We start from the raw sequence: 21,696 nt of genomic DNA, 5'->3' as shown, positions 1-21,696 counted from the left end.
ATTCGGTACAGCAGATTCAGTTGGGGGAAATGAACGGTCAATATTTTTGGTTGAGGCACTTCATCTGAATGATATATTTTAGGTCAAGATACCTCATCTGGACTAGCTCACTCCATATGAAGGGCTCGACTATCTCAAAAACACTAAGTATCATTTCCCTCCAAAGCCTGATGCGCTGAGGCCTTCTAGTATTTTGTTTGTTGCTCCAACTCAATATAGGAATTTTTACTGGCTTAGCTTTGCAATCACGGCAAGACTTGCACACATAAAATGCTGGAGGAACTCAGCATCTATCGAGAGGAATAAAGAGTTGACATCTTGGGCCAAGACCCTTTCGAGCATCTGCAGAATCTCTTGTGTTTGAGACCTACACTCTAGGTCTTTGAGATCTTTACCTATTCCACATCAAGATATAAAACTTACAATTCCTTCTGTGATCACAATACCAAAATTGCTTGACATAACAACTCATATTCATTCATAGTGTTTTTAATCAGTTGCAGAATAGTCTTGTGTTTACATCTGGATCCAACGGCCAGGAAGATGATTCAGCAAAGCTTCATGGAGAGTGAAGGTCATGATGAGGGATAGGGATAGAAGAAGTCATGGTCACCCACTGCAACCAAGGAAGACCCCAGTTGTTATGACTACTCGTACCACTGGACCCAAACTTCCCAAGCCAAGAGAGTGGAAATGGCCCTGTGCAATGTCTTTTCCATTCTAAAAACTCTCCTGCACAGGGTTCCTTTCATTGTCGGATGCACTGGGCAACCACCACATTTGGACATTTATTTGCATATTTAAAGCTTTCCTGTATACTCATTTTAGAACAATATTTCTAATGCGGAAAATCATCTTCCATTAATTTTCACGGTGAAAATTATGCATTTGCACCCTGCATGCGAATTCACATTTGGCAATCTTGACATCTCATCTGCAATAGCATTTTTGTTTTAAACTTACACATTTGATTATCATATTGAGGTAAGAGAATAGCCAGACTTTACATTCTCAATGCAACCATTAATGGTATTGCTGATTTAGGTCCAAGATCGCTAACAAAGGCTTATGGTCTGTAACTAAAGTAAAAGGTTTACCCAATAGGGACTGATGAAACTTCTTCACTGCAGAGATTATTCCTAATATCTCTTTCTCAATTTGACCACGGCTACTTTCAATCTTCATTGCTGCACATGGTGGAACTTGAATTGTTTTTTTTAATGTTACATATTACATGACTGGAAACAGTACCAAATCCATAATTCAGAGTGAAACAATAGGCTCACTCACTGAGCTTCCTTTAAGTTGTAAGTGTTTTTTATTGTTTTGCTTCAATTTTATTTTTTATCATTCTTCATTAATTGTGTCAGTTCAGCAAGGGCTGTCAAAAGTCCAGCTTAGTACCATACAATGCTGAGGGAAAATCTAAGTCATGTAATGCTCTCAGTTGTCTGGCCTTCACATTTTCTTCCACTTTTTCTTTTTCTGGTTGCAATCCATTTCATCCTTTCATCCAAGAAAAGTGACTTCTTTATGAACATACACTTTCTTCTTTTTATTGTGTTCATATAACCAATTGAACATTTCAAATATTCAAAATGTATTCCCTTGGTACTTGTAGTTATTAGACAATTATTTGGATTGCATAGTCTGTGATCTATCCCTTGTAATATCTCCTTCACAGTGGCTTGTAAGATCTTTGATGTTTGACAGATCTGGTTTGTCACGTATGTCTGGTGTTTAAGAATGTGTTTGCCTTAACCACAAATGTGACAGACTTAGTTTGATGAAAGCTTGTCAAACTTGGCTCCTGTCAGCTCTGCAAATAAATCCTGTGCAGCTGGCAATTGGTGCTGCATGTCCTCAACTTCTTGGTTTAATGTCATAGAACATAGATCAGTATGGTACAGGATGGTCCTTTGGTCCACAATGTTGTGCTGACCTTTATAAATTACTCCCTGATGAATCAAACCCTCCCCTCCCTACATAACCTATAACCTTCCATTTGGGTATTCTTGGGGCAACCAGGTTAGCAGCATTTCCAGTTAAGGGCCAACACTTAATGAACTCCAGGGGTGACTGTGCCTTGCACAGATGAAAGCAGCTTCTTTCATGACTCTTTAAATTATACACAGCTACTGTGGGCAACCATAGGTAACAGATGAGGAAATTTCCATGAATACGCATACCTTTTGCACCAATGAAGATCAGTCTCTATGGCTTCAGATAGATTGGCAAGGTTCCAGTGGGGAACACTATTACACCATTGTATTTTCATGCAAAGCACAATTGTTATCCCCTACAATGCTTGGACATCACAAATGCTTTATAACTAACAAAGTGTTGATACTATTGCCACATGCTTGAGTCTAGTGTTGAAAGGTGTTAATGTTCCAACTGTTAGGGAGGAAAGAAAAACTGGAATTTACAGACTTGCTGGAGTTATTGCTCTAAATTTGAGATATTGTTCTCAAAAATAATTAGTGGTAGAGTTATATTACAGCTTGTATTGAAAAAAAGATAGGTTACTTTTAAAAATCAATAGAAAATGCTGCTTTAACTCAATTCTTAGCCAGCTTTGACTCAGAGGTTTGAAAACAACTGTGCAGGAATTTGTCATTCATTAATGTCAATATTAATGTAGGCAGCTGTGTATTATTCATTAGAAGGTCCTTGTGCCGTCTATTTTTTTAACATTATCTCAAGCATCTGTCAAGGGAGGTGTGTTGATGTTCTCCTGAGACCTCAATGTGAAATTCAATTCTGAAAATCCACTGCATTTGAGTTTTTCAACATGAGTCTCAGATGCTAAGAGTGCAGAGGCGTGAATGTTGCTCTATCAACGAAATGATGCTTCTGCAGTTCCTTTCTGAGTACTTTGGCATTTCTGACGTGTGTGTTGTTGGACACTGTTGTTTTTCAATGATATGATCTCCCTTTGTGTTTTGTATTTTATTCCAGTTAATTTATTTTAACGAGGATATATCCACATGCATGATGAACTTTGAGCTGTGCTGATGGGTTCTGGTTGGCACATAAAAAGCTGAAAAATATTAGAAGCGTGACTTCGATTTCCCTATTATTGATGACACCCACTTAGTACAAAAGGTTTAGATGGGGTAGAATTTGTTAGGTGTGTCCAGGAAGGATTCCTGACAAGCTGACTAGAGGAAAGTATCTGGTACTAGGCAATGAGTATGACCGGGTGACAGACTTCTCTGTGGAAAAGCATTTTGGAGATAGTGACCACAAGTCCCTGACCTTTAGCATAGTCATGAACAAGGATAGGACCAGATGATGTGGGAAAGTATTTAATTGGGGGAGGATTAATTACGGTGGTATTAGGCACAAATTGGAAAGCATAAATTGGGAACAGATGTTCTCAGGAAAATGCACAATGGAAACATGGACTTGGGGTTCTGGATGGATTTCTCCCACTGAGGTAGGGAAAGGGTAAAGGAACCATGGTTGACAAGAGAGGTGAAAGATTTAGTCAAGAAAATTGAGGAAGCATACTTAAGGTTTAGGAAGCCAAAACCAGGCAGAGCTCTTAAGAATTATAAGGTAACCAGGAAGGAGCTTAAGAAGGAAATTAGGAGAGCTAGAAAGGGAAATGAGAAGGCCTTCATGAATAGGAATAAGAAAAACCTGAAAGCATACATGAAGAACAGCACGATGACAAGAGTGAGGGTAGGGTCATTTGGGGTTAAAGGAGAAATGTGTCTGGATGCTGAGGAGGTAGGGAAGGTCCTTACACAAAGGAGAATCAGTTGATGTTGTGTACTTGGATTTTCAGAAGGCCTTTCAGAAGGTGCCACATATGAGGCTGCTTAACAAACTACAAGCCCGTGGTATTACCGGAATAAAGCAGTGACCAATTGGCAGGAGGCAAAGCTTGGAAATAAAGGGAGCTTTTTCTGGTTGGCTGCTGGTGACTAGTGGTGTTCCACAGGGGTCTGTGTGGGACCAATTCTTTTTACATTATATGTCAATAATTCAGAAGATGGAATTGATGGCTTTGTTGCAAAGTTTGCAGTCAATATGAAGATAGGTGGAAGGCAGGGAGTTTTGAGGAAGTAGAGATTGATTGATTTGAGTAGAGGAAGAACAGATTGATTTAGACAGATTAGGAAAATGGGCAAAGAAATGGCAGATGGAATACAGTGTCAGGAAGTGTATAGTCATACACTTTGGTAGAAGAAATGAAAGGGTTGACTATTTTCTAAATGGAGAGAAAGTACAAAAAACTGAGGTGCAAAGGGAGTTGGGAGACCTTGTGCTGGATTCCCTAAAGGTTAATTTGCAGGTTGTGTCTGTGGTGAGGAAGGCAAATGCAATGTTAGCATTCATTTCAAGAGGACTAGAATATAAAAGCAAGGATGTAATGTTGAGACTTTATAAAGCACTGGTGAGGCCTCGCTTGGAGTATTGTAAGCAGTTTTGGGCTCCTTATCTTTGAAAGGATGTGCTGAAACTGGTTCAAAGATGGTTCACAAAAATGGTTCCAGGACTGAATGGCTTGTCATATTATTCTCCGTAACTTCCGCCACCTCCAACGGGATCCCACCACTAAGCATATCTTTCCCTCCCCGCCTCTCTCTGCATTCCGCAGGGATCGCTCCCTACACAACTCCCTTGTCCATTCGTCCCCCCCATCCCTCCCCACTGATCTCCCTGCTGGCACTTATCCGTGTAAGCGGAACAAGTGCTACACATGCCCTTACACTTCCTCCCTTACCACCATTCAGGGCCCCAAACAGTCCTTCCAGGTGAGGCATCACTTCACCTGTGAGTCGACTGGGGTGATATACTGCGTCCGGTGCTCCCGATGTGGCCTTTTATATATTGGTGAGACCCGACGCAGACTGGGAGACCGCTTTGCTGAACATCTACGCTCTGTCCGCCAGAGAAAGCAGGATCTCCCAGTGGCCACACATTTTAATTCCACATCCCATTCCCATTCTGACATGTCTATCCACGGCCTCCTCTACTGTAAAGATGAAGCCACACTCAGGTTGGAGGAACAACACCTTATATTCCGTCTGGGTAGCCTCCAACCTGATGGCATGAACATTGACTTCTCTAACTTCCGCTAGGCCCCACCTCCCCCTCGTACCCCATCTGTTACTCTTTTTAATGCACACATTCTTTCTCTCACTCTCCTTTTTCTCCCTCTGTCCCTCTGAATATACCTCTTGCCCATCCTCTGGGTCACCCCCCCCCGTCTTTCTTCCCGGACCTCCTGTCCCATGATCCTCTCGTATCCCCTTCTGCCTATCACCTGTCCAGCTCTCGGCTCCATCCCTCCCCCTCCTGTCTTCTCCTATCATTTTGCATCTCCCCCTCCCCCTCCAGCTTTCAAATCCCTTACTCACTCTTCCGTCAGTTAGTCCTGACGAAGGGTCTCGGCCTGAAACGTCGACTGCGCCTCTTCCTATAGATGCTGCCTGGCCTGCTGCGTTCACCAGCAACTTTGATGTATGTGGCTTGTCATATGAAGAGTGTTTCATGGCTCTGGGCCTATATTTGCTGGAATTGGGAAGAATGAGGGAAGAATGGGAAGATTGAGACCTATCAAATGGTGGAAGGCCTTGATAGCGTGGATGTGGAGAAGAAGTTTCCTATGGTGGGAGAGTCTAAGACCAGAGGACACAGCCTCAGAATAGAGGGGCATCCTTCTAGAATGGAGTTGAGGAGAAATTTCTTTAGCTAGAGAGCGGTGAATCTGTGGAATTCGTTGCCACAGGTAGCTGTGGAGGCCAAGTCTTTATGTATATTTAAGGCAGAGATTGATAGATTCTTGATTGGTCAGGGCATGAAGGGATGTGGGGAGAAGGGGGGAGATGGGGGCTGAGAGGAAAATAGGATCAGCATTGATGAAATGGTGGAGCATACTTGATAGGCCAAATGGCTTAATTCTGCTCTATATCTTATAGTCTTAATGAATGCTTTGCTTTAGTGCTCACTAGTGAAAGACCACAAGATATAGGAGCAGAACTCGGCCATTTTGCCCAGCGAGTATGCTCCACAAAAAGTCCTTAATAAATCTGAGGTCAGCATAGAATAGGCTAATGTACTGGCATGTGTCGAGGTTAAGAAAGATACAGTGTTGGCACTTCTGAAAAACATGAGGACAGATAAATCACAGGGGCTGGATAAGTTAAGTATGGGTTACTTCAGGAAGTGAGGGAAGAAATTGCCGGGGCATTGACAATGATATTTGTGTCCTTCCTGGCCACAGGAGTGGTAACTGAGGATGGCAAATATGTTCCATTGTTCAATAGGGACAATCCTGGGTATTATAGACCAGTGAGTCGTATGTCAGTGGTGGACAAAGTAATGGAAATGGATTCTTTGGGATAGGATTTACAAGCATTTGGAGAAGCAGTCTTATTAGGGATTGTCAACTTGGCTTTGTGAGGGCAGGTCTTGCTTCACAAGCCTAACTCAGTTTTCAAAGACATACCAAAGCAACTTGGTGAATGAAGTTAGAGCAGTGATGTGGTGTATATGGACTTTAGTAAGGCATTTGACAAGGTTGGCACATCCAAAGAGTCATGAGACGTGGGTTCCATGGAGACTTGTTTGCGTAGATTTGGAATTGGCTTGCCCACAGAAGGCAAAGGGTCATAATAGATGGAGAGCTTCTGCCTGGAGGTTGGTGATTGGTGGTATTCTATAGGGATCTGTTCTAGGGACCCTTCTCTTTGTGATTTTTATAAATGATTTGGATCAGGAAGTGGAGGGGTGCTCTAGCAAGTTTGCAGATGATATGAAAGTTGGAGGTATTGGGTATAGTATAGATGGTTGTCCTAGGTTACAACATGATATAGACAGAATGAAGAATTGGGCACAGAAGTAGCAGATAGAGTTTGATCCAGAAAAGTGTGAGGCGATGCACTTTGGAAGATTAAACTTGAAAGTGGAGTTCAAGACCATTAGCAGGATTCATAACGCCGAAAGAACAGAAGGATCTTATGGCCCACATCTATAGATCCCACAAAGTTGTTGCAGAGGTTGATATGCTGGTTAGGAAGGCATATTGAGTGTTGGCCTTATCCAGGGGATTGAGTTCAAGAGCTCTGAGGTTATATTGCAGCTCTATTTAGCTCTGATTAGACCACACTAGGGACTACTGTGTTCACGTCTGGTCATCTCATCATAGGAAGCTTTATAGGAGATTTACTAGGATGCTACCTAGATTAGAGGACGTCTTATGCGGAAAAGTTGAGGGAGATAGGGCTTTCCGCTTTGGAGCAACGGAGGATGAGATGGGACTTGATAGAAGTGTATAAGATTATGACAGGCATAGAATGGACAGCCAGTGCCTTTTTCCCAGAGCAGCAGTGGCCAATGCACCAGCAGTCATGTGTTGCTGGTGAGTGGAGGAAAGTTTAGGGGAGATGCCAGAGGTCGCTGTGAGTGTTTAGAATGAACTGCCAGGGTGGTGGTAGAGGTTGATACATCGGGGGCATTTAAGAGACTCTTAGTTAGGCACATGGATGTAAGAGAAATTGATGGTTATGGGCTGTGTAGGAAAGAAGGGTTAGATTGCTCATAAAGTATGTTTATATAAGTCAGCACAATGCAGGGGTCTGAGGATCAAAACGGTGCTGTACTGTTGTATGTTCTATAAGTCTGGAATGCAATTCAAGTATTTGCAGTAATTGGATGTGGAAAACTAGGTTTTGGCCCAAGCAGCTTCGGCATTTGCCTGATCATTGGTTCCTTAAATTCTAGACCTTGCTGCATCCACGCAAAGTGTAAATGAAGTCTAGAATCCTCTCCCACGAGGAGAGAATGGAAAATAATTGGTGAGGTCTGTCAAGCACACATGCTCAGTGTGAAATGCTCTTATCTCAGATATGACACAGCTGCTTCCAGCTTAACTCACTGCTCCATTAATTTAACATTTCAATTTCCCTGCTGTGGATTCACATCAGCTCAGATTGTCTTCCTACTGCCCAATTTCACACATGAGTCTTCACCATCAGAAAATAACTAAACAAATTTCATTCCCAACAAGAAGACTGCCAGCAAGGGATTATTTGAACTGGCACGTTCTGAGGTGCTAAATGGAGACCTTGTTCCTTTCTGGGCATAGACACTATTAATTTGTGTTCAGCATAAAAAGACAGTTTTAAAACCCTTAAGCATGCTTGTACATTGAGTAAGGTCAATAACATGCTGAAGGTTTGATGCCAGCCCATTGGACCTCTTTCTTTTTCCTGAATTCACTCTATGTATCCAGCCTTTTAGTTCACCACTGGTTGTGACTGATTTATGGGTTGCAGCCCTCCTTGTTCAAATGGCTGGTCAGCCTGGATGAAAAAAGGTGATAGTATCTGGTTTGTTTCCTTTTATTTTACCTAATTTATGTAAGTTACCAGCGTGCAGAAAGGAATGTGGATCTTTTTTCACAAGCCTGAATTTGCATTTTCCAGCATTGGGCCTCCTCTTCTGGGGCTACTGAAACTGAACCGCTCCTGCAGGAGAGGCTTCTGAGGAGATTTTATCTCTGGAGCAGTCTGCTACACCTACCTCTAGGTTAGTTGGCATCAGGAAAGGCTCATCACCATGGTCAGTCTCAGGTGAATTTGCCAGGCCTAGAAAATGGTTGACAGCATCTTTATCGCATTGTCAATTAGTACCACACAAGGCATGCCATCTGTGATTGGTGTGCTTCCAATGAACTCCCTGTCTAACAGTTGGTCACATCCTTTAATGATGCCCAACAGAATGTCTGCTGAAGTGGCAGGAGCCTTCACATGCCATGTGTGTCAAAGTGAGGGCTTTGTCCTGCTGTATTCCACTGGATTCCCTTCTCTTCAAACAAACTTTCTCTATGAATAAACTGAAGCCATAGAAATAGAGTCTTCAAACTTTCTAATGCGTTATGTCAAGTGACATAAATAACATAACAAACATAAGAAATAAGAGGCCCATCAAGCCTGCTCTGCCATACAATATCAGGTATGTTTTCTAATATCAAGTCTCGGGTCTAACTACCTGCCTTTTCCCCACAACCTTTCATTCCCCTGCTATGCAAAAGAGCTATCTAACTGTGTCTTTAATATATTTAACAAGGCACTTTTTCTCTGGGCAGAGAATTCCACAGATTCACTACTCTCTGGGAAAAGAGGTTCCTCCCTGCCTCAGTAGGGTAGGCCTTTAGAGTGGTTGTCCCAGTAGCAAGACTACCTGAGGTTCTGTTCCTGCCCAGGTTTCACTTGTATGGTGTGGCTTCAGTATCCATTATAGTTTGGGGCTAAGCAAGCATAACGACGCTTTTTTTTTTACTGCCTTTGCAAGCACTAATGGCATCCAGACTATTTTGTGAGTTTCAGACTCCAGCTCCAGGCCTGTCCTGAAGTTTCAATAAAGAGTGATCAGCTGAAAAAAAATTCCAGATCTCTATCATACCATTATTTCTTCATCTATCAGTGGACTGCAATTGAAATCACCTTAGCCATTTAGGTGAATCTTTGGTCCTATCCATCATTCATAAATGCAGATGGATGGTGCAGGATTTCATGTTTTCCATCTTTCTGACTGTTGTCCTACAATGGCTATGGGAGAAATAGGCTAATATTCTGAATGTTTCCTCCTGGAACTTCCCCCATAACAACATGTTTAGTGATTTTTGAGGGAATCAAGTTAGGAATTACACATATAAATCTGCCTCTCAGCATTACACTATCAATAGTTTAAATTTATAAAACATTTTTAATATAGCAAAACAGTCCAAGAACTATTATTAAAAAAGCCAATAGGATAGATGTCTAAATCCATGGATAAAAGTCGCAAGTTTTAAAGTTCAGCTTAAAGGAGGAGTGCAATGTAAAAGGAGGGAGAGATTGGTGGAGAGGAGGAATGGAGGAATTCTTGAATACACACTTTGGTATTGAACATGTGTGCACAACACTAGAGGAACATTGGCATATTAGACATTTCTAATGTTAGGGAGGCTTAGAGTTGGGAAGGGGTAAGGCCATGGAGGCTTGAAATTATTCGTTACAAAGTATTGCTTAACCAGCAACAAACACAAGGGTAATGGATGATTGAGATTTTGTGCAAGTTAGTACATGGGCTGCAATATTCCAAATGAGCTTAAGCTTATGATGCTTGGAAGAGGAAGCTCCATTCTCCATGCCTTTTGATAGTTAAAGAACTGCATTGCAGTTTCCAATTTCCAGTTCCATTTGGTATTTTTCTGCTTTCCTGACTTTCTGCCAAAACATTTGTGGGACACAACTTCCCATTACATCATTGCATAGCCAATAACATTAATCTCCTACAGACTAACCTAGATCTTTCTTACATTAATATTTCCTATTGGATTTTGTTCAAATGATTTTAACCGAATGACCTTGACCTCATTGGAGAAGCCATTTGGAGGTTTTACTAAGCTCAGCTGTGTAAAGAGCATAAAAGTCATTTACCTGGAGTGCATCAGTGGCACTTATTATTTTAACTGAGAGCATTTATTCAACTCCCACATACAGGGAGGCTGAGTAACTAGAATCAGCTAGTTTCACATTTGTCAGTATTAATCATTATTCAAATGTTAAGATGCTGCTCAAAATGTTTAAAAAAAAAACAAAAGACATCTGCAATCATTAATTGTTCTCTCCTCATTTTGATATTTGATAGCTGAGCGAATGATATTTGGAATCGTCACTTCCACAATACGCGACTATTTTGTGAAATGGCAGTACAATGAAGGGCAGTAACTGATTACTGCTTTGCCATGTACCTCTCAGAAGGGTTTCGGACTTCGGAGGACATTGGCAGAGTTGCAAACTGTGCAATATCAGCTCATCAGCGAGTGTGTTATCACTGATGGCCTTTTGCTGACCTGCGATCCCCAAATCATTCTGCATGTGAAATCCGGTTTGTTATCACCAAAATGTTTCATGAAATTTGTTGTTTTTTAATAGCAGTATACTGAAATACATTTAAAAATTGCTATAAATTACAATAAGAAATATTAAAAATAAATAAGTAGTGCAAAAAATGAGGTAGTGTTCATGGTCCATTCAGAAATCAGATGGCAGAGGGGAAGGAGGTGTTCCTAAGATGTTGAGTGTGCATCTTGAAGCTCTTCTACCTCATCCCTGATGGCAGTAATGAGAACGGGGCATGTCCTGGATGGTGAGATTCCTTAATGATGGATGCCACCTTCTTGAGTGAAATTCACTGGGAGGATAATAGAACTAATATCAGTCCAATGTCCCCGGTATCGAGGCTACATTCAATCAGCTACATCATGCAGATCACTTTATACATTCCCGACCCTAGATTCCAGAAACAGACACTGCTCTGAGCTCTGTAGTCACAAGCCACTGCAGCTGGCGAAATATGGAGCAACAATCAATCTGCTGGAGGAACTCAGCAAGTCGAGCAGCATCTGTGGGAGGGAAGGAATTCTTGGCATTTCAGGTTGAAACCCTGCATCAGGACTAAACCCGGTCACAGAAAGAGGATAGAGGAAAAAAGGCAATTATACGTTCAAAGCGCAACATCCCCACCGACTCCAGGAAACCTCAGGCCTATGACTGCTCGAAGTGGAGGAGTATTCAGGCTGGTATTGAGAACCCCTGAGCCCATGCATTGGTAGCATATAGAAGCCCATGTAAATGGCAGAAGGAACAGTAATTTTGACCCATTAAAGTGTAATTTAGTTGCCTATTCAAAGTGTTAAACTAGCAAGACTCAAGACAACGTATTGTGTACTAACTTCTAGTTGCTATGCATGCACTGTTTAGATTCATTTTGGAGAGATCAAAAGAATCAAGGTACTGTAACAAGTAAAAATGAGATACAGCTGTTTTCATCTTAGTTGAAATGAATAGCAAAGGAGAAATATATCTTGATTTTAATATTTCTGAGATCTCTTCAGACTAAACAGCATGGCGGAGTCAATATATAAGCATATTGGAAGTTTGGTGTCTGGTTCAAGAACCTTTTATGAAGTAAATTAGTTCATTCCTACACTATAATCACAGCCAGTGCTTGGTGGTGGAAGGAGTGTGAAGAAATGTTTCATCACAATGATGTGGGGCAGGTTTGACACATCAGTTGGTTTTCCTCTTCTCGTTTAATTTAATTCATTCATATGCTGAATCTTGTGGATGGTGAAAACATGCAACAATTCAGGCAGCATCCATGAGGAGAGAAACAAAGGTAATGTATCTACTCATAGTGATGAATAGTCAACAGATTTTTGTTCCACCAATACCATGGACATGCATGGAGTAAAATCAAAATCCATTTACTCTCACTGACATATTTGTGAAATGTGTTGTTTTGCAGCAGCAGTACAGTGCAAGACATTAAAATTACTATAAGTTACAAAAATAGTGCAAAAAACAAATAATGAGGCACTGTTCTTGGGTTGAAGGACCATTCGGTTGATGGAGGGGCAGAAGTTGTTCTTAAAACATTGAAGGTGGATCTTCAGGCTCCTGTACTGTCCAATGGCAGTAACATGAAGAGGGCATGTTTCTCTTCCTCAGCTTTCTGAGGTGAAAAGTCAGCCAAACAGCTGTGATCTTCAGATGGACCACTGAAGTCTCTCAAAAATTGTACTTTTCTGGATGTATAGACAGGAGATGTTCACTATGAATGGATATTTTTCTGACATTACATGCTAACAGATTCAGCATTATTTTCAAAGTTCATATTCAAATTCACTCATTGATAAGAATATTAGTACCACAGAGTCGTTTTCCCTTTTACCTCCTAATTTTGATGTAGCTGGCATTGAGTGAAAGCCTATCCATTAGCCAGACTCGTAATTTAAGAAATGTAAGTTGCCATTATCAAAAACATTTTTATTTCTAAACTTTTCAACTGGTTTTCCTCTCTGAATTTGCAGACAGCAACTTTATCCTTGCAAATGCTCAAGTGTATCGAGGCTTTCCTATTGTCTACTGCTCAGATGGATTCTGTGATCTCACTGGCTACGCCCGTACAGAGGTCATGCAGAAGAATTGTGGATGCCAGTTCCTTCACGGAGCAGAGACCAGTGCCCAGCTTTCCATTCAGATCGAGAAAGCACTCGACAGCAAGCAAGAGTTTCAAGGAGAAGTGCAGTTCTACAAGAAATCTGGTAGGGTGTTCAGCGCTGAAGGATATGGACCTAGTCTACATCCTGTGATAGAGACATTCCATAATTTGGTAACTCACTAAAATGGTTGTTGGATGGTGAATACACATCTATAAATTATTACTTAGAATTATGCAAAGAAACATCCTATTTTCACTTCATGTGTGTCCATATGCTACAAATATGCAATGTGAAATGTGGTCGTGATCTAAATACTGTTCTTTAAGGACAGACCCTACCAATCTAAACTGGACAACATTCTTTATATCTATCTTGAGCTAAAGTCTTTTCACTTTTTAAAGATGACCAGTCCAATCTATTGTGTTCTGTCAAAGAAAAGTAGGTCCCACGTTGGTATATTAACATTCATAACAAGGCTTTGCTGCCAGTGACATACCGTTTGAAGTTCGATCACTGTTCTGATGTGGGAAATGCAGCAACCAATCTAAAAAGAGTGAGTTATCACAAACAATGTGGTGTCATCACCAGACAATCTGCATTGCGGATGTTAATTGAGCGATGAGCATTGATTATGACTATGGTTCTGCACTTCCTGCCCTTCAGGACAGTGTTGTGGAATCTTTAGATCCATCTGAGAGAGCAAACAAAGCCTTAGTTTATTGTCACAACTAAAAAGACAGCTCCCCTGACAGAGAGGCATTTAGTTATCAGATATCTTTATGCTCAACCCTCTGGAGTAGATCCAATAACCTGACTTAGAGATAACCAGCATACCAGTAACCAAACTGGGAATACACTATATAATCCATTCTTGCTCACTTGTGCAGATCATACAAAGTAGATGCAGGGTTTCAACCCAAAGCATCAACAGTTTCTCTTCTCCCACAGATGCTGCACGACCTGCTGAGTTCCTCCAGCAGATTGGTTGTTGCTAATGCAGAGTAGAAGTGACTGAGGATTGCAATCCTTTTCTAAAATTTGGTTCCATTGGCTTTATAGCAAGTGAATCGATGAAGCAGAGTACAAATGCTCCTCTGTTGTGCATTTAAGGGAAGCAATCAGTGCCAAATTTCTGCTGACTTGAGGTTCATGCCTGGTTGGTAGTGTTAATCATGCTTTATAATAGCATCAGCATATTGTACTCTGCCTTTGAGATTCATTCTGAGGAAGTGCTGCCAAGCAATAATTTTTCTGTTTCTTTGAAAAAAAATATGTAGTTTCAACATCCCTACAAACTTCAAAACTCCTTTGCAGGAAACACAAATTCAGCCTTACAAAGTTGTCAGGTAACTTCAACTAAGTATCTTCTCTAAGTGCTAATTAAGTGAAAATAATAACCTTAAATACCAAGCTGTCTTGGTCACTCTGAGATCATCCTAAAACCTTTGTATGCAAGTGGAGTATTTTGAGTTGAAGTGACCAAAACTATCTGATGCATCTATTCAAAACCGACCCCAGTCTCAGCATCTGTGGCCTTCCGACACCTTTCCTTCTGTGTCTCAAATATAACAAACAAAGCAGTCCCGTTCTCTGACAAATACAACATAGAAAATCAATTAAATACATAATGATTCTGCGGCATAATTATACTGATTTTAGTGCTAAATTCTTCTATCCATTTTAATCAAAGTTGGCAAGAATCCAACACAAAAGTACAAATGGGATTACAATCGGAGTTCTATGAAAGAACAAATCAGGCAGTTCAAATTAAAGCAAAATCTAACAAAATCTCTTATATGCTTCAGCACTCCATGCTGCACAACAATCCCATCCTTTCAATAAAGATAGAGAAATGCCAGACACCTTAATTTCTTCATTTGAGGGATCCAAGAACCTTTTATCCTTGAGTCTGGCAGTTGCATTTTGATAATGAGGCAATCAATACCTTGTGTAAAAGGATGTGGAGAGCATTCTGGCTTCAGCTGACATGGCAAGTAACATTGCTGCCACACAGCAGGTAGATTACAGCCATTTCCAACAAGATAAGCTCTAACCATCTCCACAACATTCGATATTGTATAGTAGCAACAATGGTTAAGGTACTTGTCCGACATCTAGTGACCTAAGCCATTGATCCAGGGACATGAGTTGAATTTCTCTATTGATTTTAAATTAATGTAACTGAATAAATAAAGCTGGTGGTATCATGGTTGGTAACTATGAAAATAATGGTTTGAAGTAAAAATCCATTTTTCACTTCAAATATCCTTCAGAGAATAATATCTTTTATCCTTTCTTGATCTAACTTGTATATGACCCCAGACTCACCAAGTGCTTTAATTTTAGGTCAATTACTAATGGGCGATCCTTGCTGGTAAAAGCCTCAATCCATAAAAGAATGAATGATAAAGATTATTCTTGTTGAATCACCTACCATTGATATCCTGGGGGTTATCCTTGACCAGAAATTACAGAGGCCAGAGCAGGTGAACGGCTTGATATCCTGTGGCAAAGTTCTGGTTGCCTCTTTATAGGAAGGATGTGGAAACTATAGAGAAGATATAGAGGAGATTTACTAGGATACTGCCAGGATTAGAGAACATGACTTTTGAGGACAGTCTGAGCAAACTAAGGCTTTTCTCTTTGAAGTGAAGGAGGATGAGAGGTGACTTGATAGAGGTGTATAAGAGGAATAGATAGAGTACCTTGTTCCCAGGGTAGAAATGGCTAATATGAGAGAGCATGATTGGAGGAGGGTAAAGGCAAGATGTCAGAGGTAGGTTTTTTTTTACACAGAGAGTGACGGGTTCATGGAACGGGCTGCCAGGGTTGGTGGTAGAGGCAGATAAATGAAGGGCATTTAAGAGGCTCATAGATTGGCGTATGGATGAAAGAAAAATGCAGGGCTTTGTGGGAGGGAAGGGTTAGATTGATCTTGGAGTAGGTTAAAAGGTCAGCACAAAATCATGGGCTGAAGGGGCCCGTACTGTTTTGCACTGTTCTGTGCCCTCAAAACCATTCCACCATTCACAAAGCACAATTCAGGAGTGTTGGTGACATCCACTTACATGGATAAGTGCAGTGACTCTGAAGTAGCTCAATACTATCCAAGGCTTGTTCCACACTGAAACACTCTCTGACTGAAAAGATCCCCCTCAGATTTTCCTTCAATATTGCACTTTTCACCCTAAACCTCTCATTCTAGCCTCACCCAACATGAGGGGAAGAACCCTGCATGTATTCACCCTACCTATATCCCTCATAATTTTGTATACCTCTGTCAAATCTCCCTTCATTACCCTATGCTCCAGGGAATAAGGTCCTAACCTATTCAAACTTCCTCCAAAAAACTCAGTCATCTGAAGATAAAAGTTCACATTGTTTTGAAGGTATATTTGCCATTATTCAGTGACAGGTACTGCTAAAGTAGAGTGCCAAATTATTTGTAAGGTAGAGTTTCCCTCCAACAGAGGCAGAGTAAACAATCACTGTGCTGTGGGCTCATCATTTGGAAATTCAACGGCGCCTGAGGCCCAACACCTCAAGCTGTACAAGGTCAGTGTTACACCTACTAAGGACTTCCCTTTTACACACTGCATCAGAGCAGGATGTGTAGAGCACATCACTTAAACCTGGAGCTGAGTCTGGACTAATGTCAGAGATGTGCAGAGGGTGACAGGGTCATAGATTGGAATGGGCGAGAGTCCGAGCTGGGGTTTTTAACTGCTGATGGTCAATGCTGGTGAAATGGAGTACAGAGACTGCTGGTGATTAGGTGACTATGCTGTATTTGTAGATGATGCACACTATAGTCTCAATGTTCTGGTGGTGAAGTGAATGAATATTTTGGATGATGAACTGGGTGCCAATCGACTGAGCTGCTATGCCTTGGATAAAGATTGTAAGCACTGGGCGTTGGTTAGGCTGGTATGATGAGAGAAGGAAAGTTGAAGGAGAACAGCAGATAACTTCAAGATGACTCACTTGGGGCTGGTTCCCAGCAGCAGTACAGAATCTGCTTGCAGAATTTGCACATCATAGATTGAGCGTTAGCACCTAAAGAAAAACACTCCTCACAGTTATCGCTAAAAGTCATAATTCCAAGCCCCCAGTGAGGTGTATAAGACTCTGAAACATCACTGTGTTGGTTACAGCTACACTACACGCATGTAGAAAGAGTTTAACACATTGATTGGCAATAAGGGCTCTAGCAAAGCAGAACAACACTTAAATGACTAAATCTAGCCAACTGCAAGTCATTTAAATATTTTTTCCTTTTAAAAAAATAAACATGTCATTGGGAAAATGTAAGAAAGAGATTGATGCATGGAGAATTTATGCTTTAAAAGTTTTATTGTTAATATCAGATATTCAAATTTTAAAAGCTGACTTAAATTGCCTCTTCATAAAAGAACAGTGGCATCTTTTAATGCAGAAAAGAATCATAAAGATCTAACAATTCAGTCACTTTCTGTTTGTGTTTCAATGCTCTACATTTAAAAATCCTTTATTTTTGGAGTGGAGCTCAATTGTAACCATTTCAACTTGAACAGCATCACATTGGAAGCCATTTCCAATATTCTGAGATTTATGCAATTATTGGACTGTTTATTGGCGTCCTTCAGTTTTTCAGTGTTTGAGTCAAGGATTGTTGTTGTCACTTTTTTTATTTCCGGGTGAGGGGGTCAGGGATTGTTACTGTTGCTGTTTTTTTCTGCAGGGAAGGGGGTCGGAGATTGTTATTGTCGGTCGCTGTTTCTTTTGACGAGCAAGGTGGTTTTGTTTCCTTTCGTTTTGGTGCTGTGGGGTGGGGGAGGGGTGTTGATATCTCTTCTTTCATCAACTCCCACAGTCTTTCTGTATTTCATGGCTATCTGGAGAAGACAAATATCAGAGTTGTGTTGAACATGCATACTTTGACAATAAAATGCACCTTTGAACCTTTGGTGGGGTCCTTCCAGTCATGATTCATTCCTACACACCTGGTACCACTCCAGCATATGAATTGTCTGGGGTGAAGTCATTTCCCATGCCTTTGGAACCTCGCAATGGAATTCTGGTCAAACCGACTTGAGGGTAACAATCATTGGACAGCTAGGTCTTCATAACATACCATTGGATTAAATCCCCTCTGAGTTAGCTTCATGTTAGCTTTATTTCACATGTATTTGATTCTGTATGTACTTTGAAACATTGGAACATACTTCACGACCAGCACAGTCTGAGAATTGTGCTGGGGGCAGCCTGCAAGTGTCACCACACTTCTGGTGCCAACATAACATACCCATAGCTCACTAACACTGAGATGTGGGTGAAAGTGTGCCCACTCAGAGGAAACCCACTTGGTCACGAGGAGAGCATACAAACTCCTTAGCGGGAATTCAATTCTGATCGGAGACCGTTGGCACTGTAAAGTGATCGCGCTACCTGCTGCACTACCATGTCACCCTTTATCCCTCAGCTTTTTCCAATATCTCACCACTCGTGCACTGCCCTCTCCAACATGTCCACTACCAAATCCAACAATATCCCTACTGTCTTTTGAGGTCTACAACTTTCCTAATAGCCAAGTCTCACCACTCCCTGAACACAGGTTCATAGAGTAGTAAAGAAACTGTAGAGCATGCTTCCTGTCATCATTTGGAGCACCGTATAGAAGTGGGATGTTGCAACTGCATAAAACTTTGCTCAAGCCGTAATAGGTACATTGTGTACTGTTCTAATCACCACACTATAGGAAGGATGTGGAGGCTCAAAGACATTGGTTTAAGGTGAGAGGGGGAAAGTTTAAGAGTTGCAAGATGAGCAGACAGACTGAGTCAGTGCCAGGGATGCATTACCAGAGGAGGTGATGGCAGGTATGTTCTATGCTCTAATCAGGTATGATAGCAACACTTAAGTAGTGTTTATAAAGACATCAGCAGGCAGGGAATAGAGGGATATGGATTCTCTGTGGGCTGATGAGATTAGTTAATTTAGTATCAGGATCAGGACAGACATGGTGAGCCAAACAGTCTGTTTCTACACTGTATTTTGGTGGCACAGTGGCACAGCTGGTAGAGTTGTTGCCTCATAGCACCAGAGACCCATGTTCAACGCTGACCTCAGATGCTGTCTGCATAGCTTGCATATTCTCCCAGTGACCATGTGGCTTTCCTCCAATTGCTCCACTTTCTTCCAATATATCAAAGACGTGTTAGTTGGTAGGTTAATTGGCCATTGTTAACTGTTCCTAGTCAGAGTCATAGGGCACTGCAGCACAGAAATAAGCACTTTGCCCATCTAGTCCGTGCCAACTTGTTTCTCTGCCTAGTCCCATCTACCCACATCAGGACCATAGTCTCCCATACTTCTCCCATCCATATACCTAACCAAACTTCTTAAATGTTAGTTGTAAACACACATCCACTAGTTCCACTGGCAGCTCGTTCCACACTTGCACCACGTTCTGAGTGAAGAAGATCTCCTTAAATATTTCACCTTTCACTCTAATCCTATAACCTCTAGTTCTAGTTTCAACCAACCTCAGGGGCAAAAGCCTGCATGTATTTACCCTAACGATACTCCACATAATTTTGTATACCTCTATCAAATCTCCTCTCATTCTCTTACGTTTCAGGAAATCAAGTCCCAACCTTTTCAACCTTTCCCTATTACGCAGGTCCTCAAGTTCCAACAACATCCTTGTAAATCTTCTCCGTACTCTTTCAAGCTTATTGAAATCTTCCCTGTGGGTAGGTGACCAGCACTTCACACAATACTCCAAATACGCCCTTATCAATACATTTTAACATAACATCCTAACTCTTGTATGCAATACTTTGATTCATGAAGACCGGTGTGCCAAAAGCTCTCTTTATGACCCTGTTACCTGTGACACCACTTTCAAGGAATTACAGATCTGTATTCCCAGATCCCTTTATTCTACTGCACTTCTACCTCAAAGTGTTGAGGTATACAAAAATTATGAGTATAAATAGTGTAAATGCAAGCAGGCTTTTTCCACTGAGGTTGGAGGTCATGATTTAAGGGTGAAAGGTAAGAAGTTTAAGGGAATGTGAGGGGAAACTCCTTCACTCAGAGGGCCATGAGAGTGTGGAAAGAGCTGCCACCACGAGTGGTGCATGCGAGCTTGATTTCAACATTTAAGAGAAGTTTGGATAGGTACATGAATAGTACGGATATGGAGGGCTATGGTCTACGTGCAGGTCGATGGGAGTAGGCAGTCTAAATGGTTTTGGCATGGACTAGATGGGCTGAAGGACCCATTTCTGTGCTGTATTTCTCCATGACTCTATGACTGTATGACCTCAGTGCCCTACTGCTCACTGTGGATGTTCTTCCCTGGATTGCCCCACCAAAGTGCATCACTGCATAGTTGTCTGCATTAAATTCTATTTGCCATTTCTCAGCCCATTCTTCCACAGTTTTAATGTGTAGGTGAGTGGTGGAATCTGCTGAGTTGATGTGAATGCTAGGAGAATAAAAATCAGGATTAACATATGATCAGTGTAAATGGGTGGTTGATTGTTAGTGCAGACTCAATGGGCTGAAGAGCCTATTTCTGTGCTACTTCTGTGTCTGACAATATGGTCCTAACTCAGGTTATCAAGCATCTATCAACCTCAAATTAAAAGGCAACACATGATCTGAAATAAATCATTATTTTCATAAGAAAATTCTAAAGTTATATCATTGGAAGAATCATAGAGATGTGGACATAGAGTTATGAAACCCTAGCTCTGTTAGACTAATCCTAATATCTTGGATGAATCCTAATTAATTGACTCTGTAATCCTATGCCCCATCTGTGAGAAAGTCACAACTAATTCAGCTTAGTTAAGAGGCTGTGATATCAGGGGGTGATTTCCTGTCGAATGTCATTGATCTGAATTAGGCTGTCAATCAATTCAGCATTTGGAGTCATATTTGTGCATTCTACACTAAGCCATTTCATGCACTATAAGAGGTCAATGATAAATAAGTCATGAAAGGAATTTCTGTAAGCACAATACATTAATGTTTGTTTGTGATGGAACCCTCATTGAGATTACTGAATCATTTTGCTCCACTAACCTTTTCAACATGAACCTTTCTGTTCTTCACTCACAGGAGCTGCGTTCTGGTGTTTACTCGACATCGTCCCGATTAAAAACGAGAAAGGGGAAGTTGTACTGTTCCTAGTCTCTTTTAAGGATATCACAGATAACAGGAGCAAAATTCATCAGGGAGAGGGTAAGGAAGGTAGGAGCATCAATGGACAATGCTATTTCAATGATGTTATACAAATATTGTTACTTCTACTCAGTTCAAACCAGTCACCTCAGGCAGAGATTTGATTTGCCACTTGTGGTTTTGTCATAAGGGAGCACACTGGGAGCAGACCCAAATGCAACACACAGACACTGAAGTACTAGGAACAGGACTTGACTAGAGAGCTAGGACAAGAACACAGACTTGAGCTAGGACATTGACTAGGCAAGCAGGAACAGGACAAGGAACTGGGAACTAAGAGCCTGGGCTTGGACTCCAAGCCAGAGACTGGACAAGGACCCAGAACCTGGGTCTTGACTCAGGCTCAGACTCTAGAACTAGGCAAAGACATGACATGGTCTTGGGAACAGGAACCTCAGAGGCTTGGTCTAGAGCATGGGAATACAGAGCCTAGGACTTGAGAGACAGGA

General features: G+C 41.3%; 1 protein-coding gene across 2 annotated transcripts in view; it reads left to right on the top strand.

Moving 5' to 3' along the window:
- LOC134340243 (potassium voltage-gated channel subfamily H member 8-like) overlaps positions 1 to 21,696 on the top strand; it is a 221,502-nt gene that overhangs the window by 73,228 nt on the left and 126,578 nt on the right. For both annotated transcript variants that reach the window (XM_063037244.1, XM_063037245.1), the window contains exons 2-3: positions 12,881 to 13,114; positions 21,125 to 21,256. In XM_063037244.1, the coding sequence (XP_062893314.1) occupies positions 12,881 to 13,114; positions 21,125 to 21,256 (366 nt within the window). The remainder of the gene's footprint in view (positions 1 to 12,880; positions 13,115 to 21,124; positions 21,257 to 21,696) is intronic.

The sequence above is a fragment of the Mobula hypostoma genome, chromosome X1, assembly GCF_963921235.1.
Source record: "Mobula hypostoma chromosome X1, sMobHyp1.1, whole genome shotgun sequence".
Classification (NCBI taxonomy): Eukaryota; Metazoa; Chordata; class Chondrichthyes; order Myliobatiformes; family Myliobatidae; genus Mobula; species Mobula hypostoma.
The sequence above is the reverse complement of the archived record's forward strand: the minus strand, read 5'-3'. Positions and strand labels throughout refer to the sequence as shown.